This window comes from Natator depressus, chromosome 9 (genome assembly GCF_965152275.1).
Source record: "Natator depressus isolate rNatDep1 chromosome 9, rNatDep2.hap1, whole genome shotgun sequence".
Lineage (NCBI taxonomy): Eukaryota > Metazoa > Chordata > Testudines > Cheloniidae > Natator > Natator depressus.
The window spans coordinates 101,166,159-101,183,028 of record NC_134242.1 but is presented as its reverse complement, the minus strand read 5'-3'; the positions used below and the strand labels follow the sequence as shown (position 1 = coordinate 101,183,028).

The window sequence follows — 16,870 nt, the reverse complement described above, 5'->3', positions numbered from 1 at the left end:
TGGAGGGCTGGATTGCACTGTCTCTAAGTGTGGATAGACTGAGGAACCTGTGTTGTGGGAGAAGTGCTCTTGCTCAGAGTCGACATTGGCTCCTATGAATTCCAGTCTCTGTACCAGTATTAATGTTGATTTTTTGCATTGATTTGTAGGTCCAGATTCTTGAACAGATCCAGAGTGATATTGGTAACTCGCTGGGTTTTGATGAAGGAATGCACCCTGAAGAGAAAATAGTCCAGGTAAGTGTAGATCATAATGCCCTGGGAATGTAGGTGAGCTGCCACCACCGACAGGATCTTGAAGAATACTCTGGGGGCCAATGAGAGAGCAAAAGGGAGTACCCTATCCTGGTAGTGATCCTGGCCTAGTGTCAATCTGAGATCTCTTCTGTGACATGGTATGATTGAAATGTGGAAGTACGCATCTTGGAGGTCAAGGGCCACAAACCAGTCACCTTTTTCTAATGCTGGAATAATTGTCGCTAAAGTGACCATCTTGAACTTCTGAGCCTTGACAAATTTGTTGAGCACTCTGAGGTCTAGCGTGGGTCTCCAACTTCGCTTTTTCTTGGGTATCAGGAAATAGCGAGAGTAAAAGTCTTTGCGTCTTAGATGTACTGGTTTTATGGATCCTATACTGAGGAGATGGTCTATCTCTTGTCATAATCGGTTCTTATGAGAAGGGTCACTGAAGAGGGATGGGGAAGGGTGCTGGGGGGGGGGAAGGAGAAATAGATGGAGGACCAATCTCGAATACTCTCCAGTACTCATTTGTCGGAGGTTATCCATTCCCAAGTGCTGCGGAATGGGTCAAGATGCCGGCATCCATAGGGATGAGAGGGGTTTTCCAATGTTGGATGATATTGAAGAGATTGGTCTGATGGCACCTCAACCAACCCATCAAAACTGTCGTTTTGAGATGGATGGCTGCGAAGAAGTAGGTTGAGGGCCCAAAGATTTCCCTTTGGAGAATCTGGACTTTTTTGGGGGGTTCATACAAGCATTGGGATGAATATATTGTGAAAAGTGGGGCTGGATTTCAGATGATGCTGATGGCCTCTTGAGCTCAGCATGTCCACGACTGAATTGGGGGGTGGGTGGGAGAAGAGAAATTCCATTTCTTTTGCCGGCAGGTAACACTTTTTATTGGCCCGTTGGCAAGTCGGTGGGACCGATGCCAGGGTCTGCCATATGAGTTTGACAGAGTCCAAGAGGGCCTTGTTAATAGGGAAAGCTAGTCTGGACAAGGTGAGTAAAACGTCCAATAGTTTATGGTGTGACTCGGTTACCTCTTGTAATGGTAGTTGTAATGCATGCAATGTAAAGCTAGCTCCTGGAAAAGCTTGAAATCATCTGCCAACGATGGAGAAGGGGGCATCACTGTCTCACCTGGTGATGAAGATGAGAAGTTGGTCAGGGTGGGGGGGTAATCTCCTCCTCGACTTCAGCCTCTTGTTCCCTCCTGACTGTTCAGGGGGCTTGGATGCCCTCGATTCAGTGGGTATCTCATGGGCTCCTGATAGGCCAAGCTAGAGCCATGGGACGCACGGTGTCTCTGTTGTCTGCCAAGGATCCCAGTAAAACCATTGAGAGGGTGGGAAAGTCCCTGGAGGTTGGTACCATGCCTGCCCATACTAAGGAGGCTGGGGGTCAGAGCGGCAGTACAGTTGAGGTACATACTGGAAATGGGTACCATAGGGTGGATGAGAGGAGTGGCAGAAGACTACGTCCTCTTGCTTTCTATCTGACTCAGCCCTTGAAAATGGGGGTGTATGTCACCGGTGAGCCTGGAGCTCTGGGTGGACTCAGTGCCGGGGCCCTGGTACCGAGTAGAGAGGAGTCCAGTGCATCAGACACCAAAACGTCTGTCACGGACTGGAAATCCGGTGGTGCCACAGTCATTGATACCAGAAGCATTTAGTGGTGCTGAGATGTCTGCATCGAAGGAGTTTGCAATGCTGTCCTGATTGCGCGGTCTGCCAGTGCCTGAAGTGATGGTACCAACATTGAGGTCTGCACCTCAGGAGCCTTCTCCAGGGTGGATTCTCTCGTTTTCTCACGCCCAGGCGATACCAATGATTCCTTGCCTGTGCCCATTGGGTCCTTAGGCAGCCCCACATGTTCTGTTGGGGCAGTAGGTACCCTGTGAGCCCCTGGTACAGGATTCGTTACCACTGGTACCGATGATACCAAGCAAGCCGAGATGGGTTTTGGCTTGGTCAGGGCTTGCTGTGGGGACTACCGGCCTTTTTCTTAGAGGCGTTGTGAGAGTGGCTCATGGTTGACTTCTTAGGTTCACCACCCTTAGATGTAGAGGGTTGCGGTGAGAATTCCTGCTGTCCGGAGTCTTGGTGCAACTCCGAAGGCGGTTGGAGGGCCGCTTCCATTAGAAGAAGCTTGAGTCTCAGTTCTCTATCCTTTCTAGATCTCTGTGTCAATTGTTGGCATAAACTATACTTCTGTGGGATGTGGTTCTCTTCCATAGCAGATGCACTGAGAATGTCAATCAGTCAAAGGGATAGATTATTTGCAACTGAGACACTTCTTGAAGCCCGGTGAACCAGGCATACCCTGTTCCGGGAGGGGAAGGGGGTAAAAGAAAAACTATGTTTAAACTAAAGTTTTTTGGGGTTTTTTTTTTTTAGCTAAATAAATAAATAAAAAAAAGATACACGAGTGAAAAAGAAAAGGGAGCTCTAAAAGATTAGAGAAACAATTAGCAATTCTATAAAAAGTAATGATCCACTAACGGACTGCTAAAGCTCCATCTCTAGCCGGGTTGAGAAGGAACTGGGGAGGGTTTGCCCCTGCAACGCTGGTTAGCCTCGTGGCAGACTGGGGTGGGGGAGTGTGCATGCTCGGGCCAAACAGACACTGCTACCAAATTCTTTGATCAGCAGCACAGAGACTCAGATAAACCTACAGCAGAGCACGCATATGGACACTATTAAAAAGCTAGACCTTACAATCAGTTAGGGAATACAGTTTACTTGAACCCAGTAGCCCCCAAAATTAATTGTTTAAAGTAAAATTTCCCTTGTAATTCTCAATCGATTTCTATCATTTCAGGGGCAGGTGTGTTAATACCTATGTTACCGTGTAATCGATGTCATGCATCCAATATTCATCAAACCCTACTCTAAATCCCGGGAATAATCCACTTCCATTAACATATAGATTCTCCTAATCTAGGAGGAGTTTCTATCTGAGTGCTCACCTAAAATTAGCACATCACTGTCTACTGTAAAACTGCATACAAGGAACAACTAAGGAGCCCTTTGCAAAAGGAAATAAAAGCTGAATATTAGGGGACATTTTGTAATAATGAAATCTCCTAACCCATGGGACAGTCTCCCAAAGGCAAGGCTGGAAGCCTCACCAAGGTCTACCTGGACATTCAGCTGCTTTCAACTACCTGAAAGGGGGTTCCAAAGAGGATGGATCTAGACTGTTCTCAGTGGTAGCAGATGACAGAATGAGGAGTAATGGTCTCAAGCTGCAGTGCAGGAGGTTAGGTTGGATATTAGGAAAAACTTTTTCACTAGGAGGGTGGTGAAGCACTGGAATGTGTTACCTAGGGAGGTGGTGGAATCTCCTTCCTTTGAGGTTTTTAAGGTCAGGCTTGACAAAGCCCTGGCTGGGATGATTTAGTTGGGGATTGGTCCTGCTTTGAGCAGGGGGTTGGACTAGATGACCTCCTGAGGTCTCTTCCAACCCTGATATTCTATGATTCTATGACATGTCAAACTGGAAAGCCAGGGGGCTCATCTACATATAAACTGTCAGTGAAACAATTTAGCTGCCTTTACTGCCCACCCCTGTGATTTTGGGCAAGACTGTGTGCACACACTCATTTCAGAATAAGTGAGAGAACAATATGAAATATGAATGTACCCACAGACTCACACTGAACTCACTACAGGTGGGAATTACAACGTAGTCATTTCCATTCCAGTTACATGACCCTATAAAACTTCTCCTCTGTGGAAATGTCCTGCCCTCGCCTCAGGTTGGGTGGGGATCTCCAGTTAAAGAGGCTCATTGAGAAGCCTGGACACATTGGCTCACAAAGAAAGTCTAAAGCAGCACTGGAGAGACAAGATGGGCGAGATAATATATTTTACTTGACACAAGCTCTTGAGCCACATGCTTTGTGTGGCTCAGAAGCTTCTCTCGCTCACCAACAGAAGTGAGTCCAGTAAAAGATATGACCTCACCCACCTTGTCCCGGTAAGAGCCTGGGACTGGCACGGCTACAGCTCATTGCACCAAGCAGCACTTGGCAGCGACGTCCCAGCAAAGCTCAGAGCTTAGCACCACTAACTGCCTTGTGAGCCAGACTTTGGCCAATATTCCAAAGGCTCAGCTGGAGCCGAGAGCAGACCAATGGGGGATCGGCCCAACGGATTTTTCTACTGTGTGTGTCAGGAGACTTGCGAGAGAGAGCCAAGCACTGCCCCAGGCCTCTCCACCAGGCGCGCACAGCTCCTGGGGGGGAACAGGAGAGACCAGCCACGCCCCCGCAGAAGAGGCATCTTCATTGCGTGTCACACAAAGTGTGACAGAGAGCGCCCCGGCCGCCATCCGCTCCCCCTGCTGGCAAGGGCCCAGCACTGCACGGAGCAGAGGACCATCTGGGCTAGTGGCCCGTCGCAGGCCCTCCACCCCGCAGCTCCGTCTCTTCAGCTGACGTGGGAGAAGGTGAAAAAAAGAAGCAGGCCCCCACTTACCCTCAGCATCTGCTGCTGCTGCCTCAGGTACTGCTGCTGCTGCTGCTGCTCAGGCACTATCGGACTGGGCCGGACCCCCGACGGAACCCCTTGTGCGCTCATCGGGTTCATCCCGCTCATCACAGGCGCTGGCTGCATCGCCTGATGAGGAAACCTTACACAACAAGGAGAAGGGTCGGTGGCTCTTGTGGATCCGGACAAAGCCTGGGGACGGAGCAGCCTCCCTAAACCCAGCCCGAGCTTCTCATGGTCTAAGAAAACCCAATGCGTCAGAGCAAGCATGGCCAGAACCAGAGCCTCCCACATAACCAATTCGGAGAGCCCAGAGCACCCACTTCGGGACCCAGGCACCCAGGATTCTCCCTGTACCTTTTCAAAGGTTTGTCCAGTCTAAGTTAAAAAGTCTCAAGCAACAGGACTCCGAGCCCTGCTCCTGGGGACAATTTCCTGGCTGTATCCATCCCCCTGAAGGAGAACAATGGTGCATTGCGGCCTTTCCCCCTGGGGGGACGGACAATCTCCCAGCCAGATCCATACCCTGGTCAGGGAGTGAAAGGGCACCCAGCCCTTCCCCTGGGGCAATGATTCCCTGGCCAGATCCACCTGTTTGAGAGTGACTGGGGTCCCAGCCCTTCTCCCCTGGGGTCAGGTCCAAACCTGTGGTTAATGACTTCCCTACCCTTCAGCCTGTATTTCCCCTTTCTTAATTCCACCCCTCCCCTACTAGTCACAGCCTCTTAACCCCTTTCCCTGCTTGGGGTTTACACACGTCTCTCCCCATGCTACTCACTGAATTCTCTCCTGGCTGTAATATCTTTCTGGGTCTGACAAGGAGCTGGACAAGGCCATCAGCTCAGGCAGCACAGAGGATTCCCAGATGCTGACCGCTACAGCACCAGAGCTATAGCAGGCCCCATCGACTAGTCCTGTCTAATCAGTTACACTGGAGAAGTTCCCTGTGCAACATCTGTAGCTGCTCAGCGTCTGCAGATTGGGAGGTACCTCTGTGTGTTGCCCAGGGCGTGGCCATAGCCAGGGGCCTGCTGATGCACATAGCCACTTGGTCTCTGCTGCATCTGTCTGACGGGATCCACGAGAGCTGGGTTTGAGCTGGGATGGGAATTCTGGTAGGGCTGGCTGGAATAGGTGGGAGGTACCATTGTACTGGACTGAGGGGGGTGCTGCTGCAGGCCTATATGGGAGACGTAAGGTGTGTAACCCTGAGGGGAAGAAAGAGCCTTTGTTAAATGTGCTGGGATACAGAGGGAGTGCTGGGGCGGGGCATTTCCCACGGGGACACAGAAACGGCCGCATTAGAAACCCAGGGCCTCATGGTCCACTTCGCCCTCTTCCCAGAGACTGGAATATTCATGACAGCTGGCAAGTGGGGACCCCAGGGGAGAACCAGGTGGCTCCAGGGCCCTGAAGCAGGAGTTCACACAGTGCTGGCTCCACCAGAACCCACTTGGCCCTTCATCCTCCTCCTCCCAGGCAGAGGAAGCCCCACTCACCTGGGAAGGCTGCAGGGCTCCATAGGAAGGGGTAGGGGCCATGTGGCGCACTGGCGGCTGCCCCAGCATTCCCTGGCTCTGCTGAAAAGGAGCACAAGACATTCACACTCAGGAACACGAAGACCTAGGACCTGTCCGGCTCACTCTTTGCCATCCTCTGGGCATATGTGAGCTCCTCCCAGCAGTGCTCTGGAAGCACTCCTCAAGCCAGACAACAGCCCGTCCTCTCCAGGACTCAGTCAGGCAGGAGTGTCACGGCCACATGGGACCCAGCAGTGGGCAACTGGGCTCGCAGGGACCCCACCTTCCAATCAGGACAAGGCCCTGGAGGACATTCCCAGGCCAGGCTAAAGAACAGAGCTGCCTCCATTTCTGTTGGCCCCACAGTCACAGTGACACTAACCCCTTCCCTCCCAGAGCTGGGCCTGGCGCCCCCTTCTGGCCCCACAGTCACAGTGACACTAGCTCATTCTCAATGTCAGTGTCCCCATCACGGATGATTCAATCAATGATGTGGGCACACAAAGAAGGAAAGGAACCAAGGACCCAGATGATGCCAAATACTCTGGGCCCTCGAGGTCACAGGTGCTATAGAAACATCAGCTACCTGAGGCAGATGGAAATGGGGGGTTAGGAAGAGCGTTGGGGAGTTTGTTTTCCAGCATGAATAAGAAAATGAAAACCAGCGAGCACAACCCAGGACCCACTGTGCTCTGGGACTACTGCGCCGCAAGGGGTGGGATACAGCTCTGCCGTACCAGCTTAGCCTGAAGTTGCTGGCGGAGCAGCTGCCCTTGGGAAACTGGAGGCTGCTGTCTGTAGACTGCTGGCTTATAGGAAGGGTCAATTCCCATCATGCCACTCATCCCCGAAGGCAGCACCCCACTGTAGGAGGGCCGACTCTGCACCAGCTTTCCCAGGGGCATGCGTACAGGTCTGTAGGAGGTATCCAGCCGAGGGCCACCTGCAATAGGAGGAGAAAGAGAAAGGGCCAGAGTCACACACATCCAACCCACCACTGTCCCACCACACCAGGGCAGGAGAAGCTGCGAAAGGGCACACCCTGCTGGTTATTCGTCTCTAGCCAGGCCAAGCCCAGGCAGCTGTGTCTGGTTCTTACATTCGCTCACCTGTCAGATGTAACAGGCTACAGAAACGGAAGCTCCTGATGTAAAAGGGACTCCCTTAAAGTTGCTCCCTTAAAGTTGGTAGTAAGAGTCTCCTCTCCCCCACACATACCTGCTGGCAGAGGTTGATTCTGGGCATAGAGACCCACTGGCGACTGCCCATATGCCAGTCTAGACATGGAATTCCCAGCCTGATGATGCATGAGGTCTGCAGGCATGCCAACTCCATAGGAGACTCCTCGGCCAGGGCCCAACACAAAATCCTGCAGAAGGAAGGAGGAGTGAGAGGGAGCTGCACACCTGGAGCCTCCAGGAACTGACAACTGGGTCACAAAGCTAAAAGGGACAGGACCCTGTGTGCTAGTTAGAGCTACGAGCAGCCTCTCCTCTCCCTAACAAGGATGCCAAGGGCACACACGCTGCCTCTTCCTCAAGAAACCCAGAGAGGCTCCTCTCATGGGGAATGCTGGGAAGAGGTCCAGCGTTTCACGGACGCCTCTCGGAAAGGAAAGCACTAAACACCTGCTCCTCACAGGCAGAGCAGAGAGGGCAGATCTGCAGTTGCAGGTGGGACTCAGCCCCGTGTCAGGTCCACGACTGGCAGGAAAGGCCATGTTACCTCACTTTTGTTGGCAGGCTGGTTGCGTTTTTTGCTCTTGCTCGGTTTCTTCTTGCGCTCCTCAGTGGAGGTGGCAGGATTGGAGCTGGCTTTATCAGCCTTGGCTGGCTCTATAACCTTCTTCTCTGGCTCTAGGGCCACAGGTGTGGGGGGCTCCTCCTCTTCGGGAGGCAGTGGCAGAGGCTCCAGATAGTAGCTGCGGGGCTTGGGTTTCAGGTGTGTATGATACAGCAGGAGCCTCTGCTGCTCCTCGAACCTGGACACCTTACGATCCACCCGCACAGTCCCAAACCAGCCCCAAGAGAGGGGGGCTGAGTGCTTCAGTCCCTCAAACAGATCCCAGGGGGAAATCTTCTGCTTCGTGGAGACTTGCAAACCCTTGAAAGAAAGACGAGAAAGTCAGTGAGCAACCCTGCAAGTCACTAGCAGCCCCTGGGCAAGGGCACAGGGAGCCACTGAGCCCATACCACCAACTCCACTCCATGGAGCAGGGCTCCTGAAGAGCGGCCCAGCTCCTCACTGGTGGTCCCTGCTCACCCCCACCAGGAAACCCTCATTTCTATTGGCCCTCAAGGGACCAGTGTCGTGTCTCTTCTGAAACAATGTTCATCACATTGTCTCCTATTGCTCCTCAATGCATCCCCCAAACCCTTCACCGGTCTCCTGCTGGCACATAGGCTGTAAGCTGCTGTGGCATGGGTCGTGGGTACACAGCCAACATTTAAATCATCAGCAGCAGTACTCGTGATGTCTTGGAAGATATTGCCTGCAACTATTAACGGGTTAAAACACCTTAACTCTGCCCTTCTCTGATGTAGCTACACCACCCTGAGTGCGAGGGCCCTGGCTCTCTTTGGACAGCTGCACAAAACACAGTACTTGGCAAGAGGGTTAACAAACCAGATGCTTCCAGACACCAGCACAGGCTCCAGGCAAGAGGAGCCAGAGGCTGTCTGTGCACCGGCAGCCATGACTCAGAGGCCCAGGAACAGGATTACTTGCCTCCTTCTTGAAAATAGAGTCAAAGCCAGCAATCTTGTTGCCTTTGGTGTCAATGAGGGACCCCTGAGGTTCGCAGGTAATGACGTCCCGAGTCTGCTTGGGAAGAGGAAGTAGCTGTCGCACTTTCTCCAGGCTGTCGGATTGTCGGTCGCCCAGCTCCTTCTGCACTAGGCAGGAGGTGGAGACAAAGGCGTCAGGGAGCCATTCAAATAGCAGCATCCAATGCAACCTACCCTACTATCACTGTCACCCCCACAGTGCTCTGCCCCACAACCACCACTGTTCTATCACCCCATGCCCCACCAACCAATTCTCCATACCCTCTTATATCGCTACCCCTGCCCTCTGTGCCGACCACACCATATTGCCCCAGCTCTCCATACTGGCCAGGGCCTCCTCACCCTGAGTTTCTTGACCAGGTTCATGTATGCTCGCTTGTTCTCCTCCATGCTGCCCTGAGAAATGCTGGACATGTCCGCAGCCAGGGTGCCGTTGATGAGCACGCTCAGCATGTCCAGCACTGTAGTGAAGAGCTCGCTGAGGGGCAGAGGAGAAAGGCTGAGGTCAGGAGCGGGGAAGACCCTGCAGTTCCACAGCTCAGCATCACCCAGAAATGCAGGGCTGCATGAGCACCTCTGCCATCACAGAGAAAATGCCCCATTAGCTCACCTGGAGCATGCCCTCAGGGGATGGGCAGGATTGGACTCACCAGCACAGGACATCTTATAGCACACTGTCCAGACTTCAATCCCCATCTCCTCCTCTGGAAAACTGTTCCACGGCCTCCCAGATCCCTCAACATCCCATTCTCCTTGTAACCCCCCTGGCATTCACACCCTCAAGACAGCTGGATGTGCCCCTGTGTGCACACTCACTCAGCCTCTCCTCACACCTCAGTCCCTCAGCTCTTCCCTGAGCTCCTCACAGCTTTTCTACATCTTTCCGGTAATAATGATGTCCAGGTGAGCTCAGTGCTCCTGCTGTAGAGAGGGGGCTGTCCTATCCCTGCTCTGCATGTGCCCATGGAGCGTGAGGGCCCTTTTGCTGCCATATGCGCCTACGCACTGGGAACTAATTGCCCACTATTTCTCCTAAGCCTCTTTCAGCCATCCCTGGTTCCCACAAGCTTCTCACAGGAGAGGTCTGTATGTGCTTGCGGGCTGACTCTCCCACATGGGACAGAAGCATGTGGGTGGGACAGCTTGCCCTCACCAGGAGAGGAGCTGGACTAACTCTAGACTCCCCGTGGGAGGGGCCCTGCTCCTAGACTTGAAGGAGACAATTACTTGTTTGACTGCATGTCGACAGTCCCACTGCTGATGATGTCCAGGAGTAGCACCGCCCACTCTGTTGTCTGCTGTGTGCTGCGCTGCACTGTGTCAAACATCCCCCCCACCTGGCAGGGAACAAAAGTCAGTCAGAGCCCAGGCACTGTCCTGCCACACAGGGAACCCCAGAACCCAAAAGGGAGAGTGGAGGCTAAGCCAGGACACCTCTTATGGGCAGGTGATGGGGGACAAGCTCCAGACATCCCAGCTAAGGGGGTGCCCTGCTGTAGGCCCTGGAGCAGCTTAGGCCCTGGAGTGGCTCTCCCTGCCAGCTTGGCAGCAAGTTGAAAAGGGAAGCAATGCTGTGACCAATCTGCAATAAGCATTTCTTAAAGAGTTCAAGGTGTGTGTTCTGGCACAGAGGTGTCTTCTGTCCGGACAAGACAGCCAGGTCTCTCTATCCATCCCGTTCCCCGCATGGCTTCATACCCAGAAGAGCCAGGGAAATCTTCATCATGCCCTGCACACCCCTAGAAGTGAGGGCTCCCTGTTTATCCCCCTTTTCTCCTGCTGCTCACCAGATTCAGTCGCAGTTTCAAGGCCTCATGCATCAGCTGTTTGGCTTTGCAGTCGTCCTGGTACTGATCTTCCCGCCAGTTTGTAACAATCTAGGAGATTTAGAAGAGAGGTGAGGACTTCACATGCTGGACCCTGCACTGCAGGGGGAGCAGTGAGTACTCCCTACTCCTCACAGTCTGGGATAGGGGGAAAGCAGAGAAGATGGGAATGAGGGAGATGCCTTCCCCATGAAGGATGCCACCCTGTGAGGGTAGGTCCATTTGGATGGTCTGTTGTTCCCAAGCTCTTTTGGGGGCTGTGAAGGAGCCTACCTGCTGGACCTGGCTGTAGAGTGAGGTAAGGAGGCCTTCTCGCTGCTCATCCTGCCCTTTTAAACATGTCAGCACCAGTGACAAGAAGGGCTGCTGGCTCAGGAGGGACATGCTGGGAAGAAGAAGAGGAAGTGAGCTAGACAATACCAAATGCTAGGTTTGGCTGCCCAGGGCTTCCTGACCTCTCTCCAGAGCCCACCTCTTCTGTTTCTGGCGATCTCGCTCTTTGCGGGACGATGACCCCAGGTGCTGTCCTTTCTCCAGCTCTTCTCCAGCAGCTTTAAGTACATGGCCCTGCACCGATGTTGGCAGCTTGGCGATAAGTGGGGCCACCAGCCACACTCCTGACCTCTCCAAGGAACTGCGACACAGGGCAGACAAAAAAGCTGAGTGAGCCAACCCATAGTCCAGAGTCCCTCTGCAAAGGATCCCACTGTCCCAGGGAGAGAGAAGCTGGGGCAGCACCTACCTGAGGATGGGTTTGGCTTTGTTGCTGGCAGATGCAGTACTCGCAGGCACGGTGCTGATGCTGTTGACTCCAGTTCCAGTGGAGTTAGCGGAGCTGGTCTCTGCCGACTGCTGGAACACCTCAATCGTGGCCTTGGCAATGTTTTCTAACAAGGAATTCATCTCCTGGAGAGAGTGGAAGTGGCGAGTGGAGTGCAGCACCCCCCTGCAACACCACTCCTCTTTCTAGAGCACTTGGGGCACTGGCTGACCACAGCAACAGAGCCTGTTCGCCTCAGCACAGCTCGGCGCAATCCTAGCAAGTGAAAATCCCTCATGCCTGCTAGCCTTGGGCGACTCATCCATTCTCTGTGAGCCGTTCCCCAAGCATCCTCCCCCATTTATGTTCCCCACATTCACGCTCCCTGCCAGGGGTCCTTCCCCCACTTGGAAACACAGAGAGATCCCCACCAACATGCAGGGCAGCTCTCTAAGCTCAGCACACAACTCACATTATTTGCTGTCTGCTTAATCATGAGCTGCAGCTCCAGCGAGGACTGCCTCATTGTCCATTGGTCCAAGTTCTGTAACACACAGACACACTGCAAATTAGCCTCCCCCGCAACCACTTCCTCAGCCCACACAGCCCCTCCTCCAATGACGAATCTTCCCGCTGGCCTCAAGAAGGTGAACGTGTTTTAGAGATTAAAGTTATGAATGCTTATGTCCAGCAATGGAGGTTAATGGAAATAATATGTCAGGGTCTCTTCTCCCCCATTATCCCACCACGGAGCCAAGCAGGACCGACCCCCCCAATACCTGTAGGATGCGTTTAATCCTCTGTCGCTGCGGATTCTCTCCCTCCTCATTGTCCAGCAGTCGGTGTGGGTAACAGATCAGCTGCATCAGCCTCTGGGCCTGGGTGCTGCTCAGAACGGGATCCTGCAAATCATTGCTGTCTTCACAGAGGGACTTCAGACATCGTTCACCCACCCACTCCTGCAAGGTGAGCACAGGACGAGCAGGGTCAGTGCATGGCCTGCACTGTGTTTAGGTGAGCATGCCAAGACAGCACCCACAGCCTGCTCCACAAATTTGAGGGGAGGATCTGGGAGTAAATTCAATCCACATGGACCTCCCTAGCAACTAGTAGGGCCCAAAGTCCCTTCTCCTCACTAATTATGCTGACACTCCCCCTTTACTTGTCCAGTGCAGTGATTGTAGAAGGGGAAAGACTGGCCCTGGCAGGTCAGCAGCAGAGGAGCACAGCTGTAGCTGTTTGTTTATTGACCTATTGGCCAGACTTAACTCCAGACGGTCACCGCCATGTCAAGGCTTCACCAAAGCCATTAGACATTCCAAATGTTCCATTAGCAATTCATACATTTTAAGACCAGAAAGAACCATTGTGATCATCCAGCCTGAGCCTCTGCATAACAGGGGCCACAGGGCTTCCCTGAATTAACTCCTGCCTTCAAGCCCAACATCTGGGGTTGACCTAAATCATATCTTAGAAAAACTTCCAATCTTGATTTTAAAATGGTCAGTGATGGAGAATCCGCCATGATACTTGGTAAACTGGTCCAGTGGTCAGTTACTCTCACTGTTAAAAATTTGCACCTTGTTTCCAGTCTAAATTTGTCTAGCTTCAGTTTTCACTATTGGATCTTGTTAGATCATGGCCTATCAGACTGAAGAGTCTTCTTATTAAATTGGTGTTCCTAAGGTAGGCACTTACAGACTGTGATCAAGTCACCTCGTAACCTTCCTTTTGATAACCTAAAATAGATTGAAAGACTCCAGGCGTCTTTACCATCGTCTGGAGTTCCTCTCCTCCAATCCTATCCAAAACCCTCTCCAATCTGGCTTCTGCCCCTTTCATTTCTCTGAAACTGCTCTTGCCCAAGTCCCTAATGATCTCTTCCCTGGCTTCCATGACTCTGCCCTCTTCTGATTCTCTAATCACTCCTTCCCGCCTTGGTCCCTCTCTACTCTCCCTCTGCACCTTATGTCTTGGCAATTTCATCTAGAAACACAAATTCAACTACAGTCTCTGTGCTGATGACTCAAAGACTTATCTCCTGCTCTCCAAACTACAATCACCACCTGTTTCTGACATCCCCTCGTGGATGTCCTGTCATCAGCTCCAACTCAATATGGCTAAAACTGAGCTCTTAAATCTTCCCTCCAAGCCCTCCCCACTACCTCTTTTCTCCATCACTCTGGACATCACCCTCCTGTCTGTCATTCAGGCCTGTAACCTGGACATGGTCTTTGACTCCGGCTTCTCTCTTGGTTCTCATATCCAGGCTGTGTTTGAAGCTTACTGATTCATTCTACAAAACATCTCTAAAATACAGCTTTTCCTCTCCACCATCCAGCTAAAACTCTCATCATGTCATGCCTCGATCACTGCAACATCCTTCCCTCTGGCTTTGACAAACACCATCCTGCCTCGCTCAAATCCATTCAAAATGCAGCTGCAAAGATAATTTTCCTAACCTTTCGCTTTGACCGTGTCACCCCTTTCTCTCCATCGGCTCCCCCTTCTCTAGCGCATCAAAACACAAGCTACTTCACTTTAAAGGATCTTTGAGGTCCACCCCCACTTTACCTATCATCTCTCATTCATTTTCAGGATGTTGACTCCCACCTCCAATCAGGTCATGATGCCACACTCCACTGTCCACTTGTTACATTTTCAAACAAGCACCTTCATGCTTTCTTCCATGCTTAGGTGGTCATCTGCAAAGCTATCTCATTATCCTCCTTCCTTCCTTCCAAACCCTCCCACTCTCCTTCTCCTAACTTGATAGCAGTTAGGCCGCGGGTGTGCTGAGATCACTGTTTATCACACTGACCAATCCTGTCTCATTATTTCCTCCCCGGTCTGTCTGTATCCACCTGTCTCTTGTCTTATACCTATACTTCCTAGGTCACTTAGGAACTTTTGAAAATTTTCTCTTATCCTTCTCTTTGATCTCAGTTGGAACTGGACTGGGGCCCTCTTCTTAGGCAAAATTAAATTAGTTCTAGGTTTTATATCATGCTAGCAGCAAATGCCTCCTGCAACCAAGTGTAAGCTCTTCGGGACAAAGACTAATTTTTTGTTCTGTGTTTGTACAGGGCCTAGCACAATGGGGTCCTGAGCCAGGACTAGGGCTCCTAGGTACCACATTAATACAAATAATAAATACAGTATACTTCCAATTATCCAGTTATCCAAACAGCATGGAGGACACGGATTTTATTTGGATAATTGGGAATTTGGATAATTGAGAGGGCAGGAGCCATTCAGTAGTGGAGTGGCCTTCCCCACAGCCAGGGGTACCTCCCCACAGTCCTGGCCAGGGGTCTCTGCTCTATGATCTGAAGCTCTGCATTATCCAAATCCTTTCCTTGTCCCCCAGCATGAGATACATGGGGGACAAGGCAGGGATTTGAACAACATGGAGGTTCAGATAATAGGGTTTTGGATAAACGAGTATACGGTAATAATAAACAAATAATAAATAAGGCATGTCTTCCAATCTTGTAATTATTCTTGTGGCTCTTCTCTAAATCCTTTCCACATTTTCAACATCCTTCTTGAATTGGGGGCACTGGAACTGGAACAATATTCCAGGACCGGTCACACAACGGCCACAAATACAGCAATATAACCTCTCTACTACTTGACATTATCCTGTTTATCCATCCAAGGATCACATTAGACCTTTTGGCCACTGCATTGCATTGGGAGCTCATGTTCATGCAAACTCACATTTAACCGATTATCCACTATGACCACCAGTCTTTTTCAGAATCACTCCTTCACATGATAGAATCGCCCATCCACATACGGCCTCCTTCGCTGTACCTAGGTATACGACCTCATATTTGCCATACTGATATGGATGTTTGCTGGATCCCAGCTTATTAAGTGATACAGGTCACCCTGTACCAGTGACCTATCCTCTTCATTATTTACCACTCCCCCAATCTTAGTCTCATCTGTCAACTTTATCAGTGATGATTTTATGGTTTTTTCCAGGTCATTGATAAAAAATGTTAAGTAGCATAGAGCCAAAAAATTATTCCTACAGGTCCCACTAGAAACAACCTTACTTGATGATGATTCCCTATTTACAATTACATTTTTAGAGCAGTCAGTTGGCCAGTTTTTAATACATTTAACATATGTCATGTTGGTTTTGTATCAGTCTAGTTTCTTAATCAAAATGACATGCGATACCACGTCAATCGCCTTACAGAACTCTAAGTATATTACAGCAATACTATTATCTTTATCAATCAAACTTGTCTCATAAAAACAGATATCAAGTTAGTCTGACAGAATCTATTTTCTATAAACCCAAGTTGTTTGGCATTAGTTTTATTCCCCTGTTTTAATTCTTTACTCATCAAGTCCTGTATCAATCATTCAGTTATTCTGCCCAGGACTGATATCAGGCTCACAGACCTATAATTACCTGGGTTGTCACATTTATCCTTTTTAAATACTGCCACAACATTAGCTTTCTTCCAATCCTTTGGAACTTCCCCAGTGTTCCATGATTTACTGAAAATCCAACATTAATGGTCCAGAGAGCTCCTCAGCCAGCTCTTTTTAAATTCTTGGATTAAAGTTCTCTGGACCTGCTGATATAAAAACATCTGACCTTAGTAACTGCTATTTAACATCCTCCTTAGTTACTGTCGGAATTGAAAGTATTTCACCTTCAGCACTATGATATGACACCATCATCATCATCTGGATTTTTTCCAAATACGGAACAGAAATATTTATTGAACACTTCTGGCTCTTTTGCATTATTATTGATAATTCTACCATTTCCATCTAGTAATGGGCCAATATTATCATCCGGATTCCTTCTGTTCCTGATATACTTGAAAACAGAACAGTTACTTACCCTTCAATAACTGTGGTTTTTGACATGTGTTGTCCATGCAGATTCCACTCATGGTGCCCATGTGACCCAGCCACACAAGATCCGATTCTTTTTGAACAGCAATGTCTGTCACACTCCGAAGTGTAGGTGGTGCGAACTAGTGGTCAGAGCGGAATCAGGAGGCTAGCCAACAGACTGAGCCAGAAGCCAGAACAGGACCAAAGGGCAGAGCTAGAGTCATGGTCAGGAGACAAGCCAGTGGTCAGAGCCAGGAGATAGGAATCAGGAGTTCAGAGGTAGGCAGGGACTAGGGCTGGAGTGGAGCAGGTAAGGGCTGGTCAGGAAGTAGGTCTGGCGCAGCTATGGGCAGGGAACGCATTGAGTGGCC

The 16,870-nt window shown here is 50.7% G+C and overlaps 1 protein-coding gene across 3 annotated transcripts in view; it reads right to left on the bottom strand.

Moving 5' to 3' along the window:
* The window catches only part of MED12 (mediator complex subunit 12), a 78,014-nt gene that overhangs the window by 9,582 nt on the left and 51,562 nt on the right, over nucleotides 1-16,870 (bottom strand). For 2 of the 3 annotated variants that reach the window (XM_074962819.1, XM_074962818.1), the window contains exons 27-41: nucleotides 12,410-12,589; nucleotides 12,103-12,174; nucleotides 11,613-11,776; nucleotides 11,343-11,504; nucleotides 11,144-11,255; nucleotides 10,832-10,921; nucleotides 10,272-10,381; nucleotides 9,387-9,522; nucleotides 8,986-9,147; nucleotides 7,984-8,361; nucleotides 7,477-7,627; nucleotides 6,996-7,201; nucleotides 6,238-6,318; nucleotides 5,729-5,946; nucleotides 4,727-4,880 (exon numbers count right to left, since the gene is read on the bottom strand). In XM_074962819.1, coding sequence (XP_074818920.1) covers nucleotides 4,727-4,880; nucleotides 5,729-5,946; nucleotides 6,238-6,318; nucleotides 6,996-7,201; nucleotides 7,477-7,627; nucleotides 7,984-8,361; nucleotides 8,986-9,147; nucleotides 9,387-9,522; nucleotides 10,272-10,381; nucleotides 10,832-10,921; nucleotides 11,144-11,255; nucleotides 11,343-11,504; nucleotides 11,613-11,776; nucleotides 12,103-12,174; nucleotides 12,410-12,589 — 2,376 coding nt within the window. The remainder of the gene's footprint in view (nucleotides 1-4,726; nucleotides 4,881-5,728; nucleotides 5,947-6,237; nucleotides 6,319-6,995; nucleotides 7,202-7,476; nucleotides 7,628-7,983; nucleotides 8,362-8,985; nucleotides 9,148-9,386; nucleotides 9,523-10,271; nucleotides 10,382-10,831; nucleotides 10,922-11,143; nucleotides 11,256-11,342; nucleotides 11,505-11,612; nucleotides 11,777-12,102; nucleotides 12,175-12,409; nucleotides 12,590-16,870) is intronic. The other variant, XM_074962820.1, reaches the window with a different exon arrangement.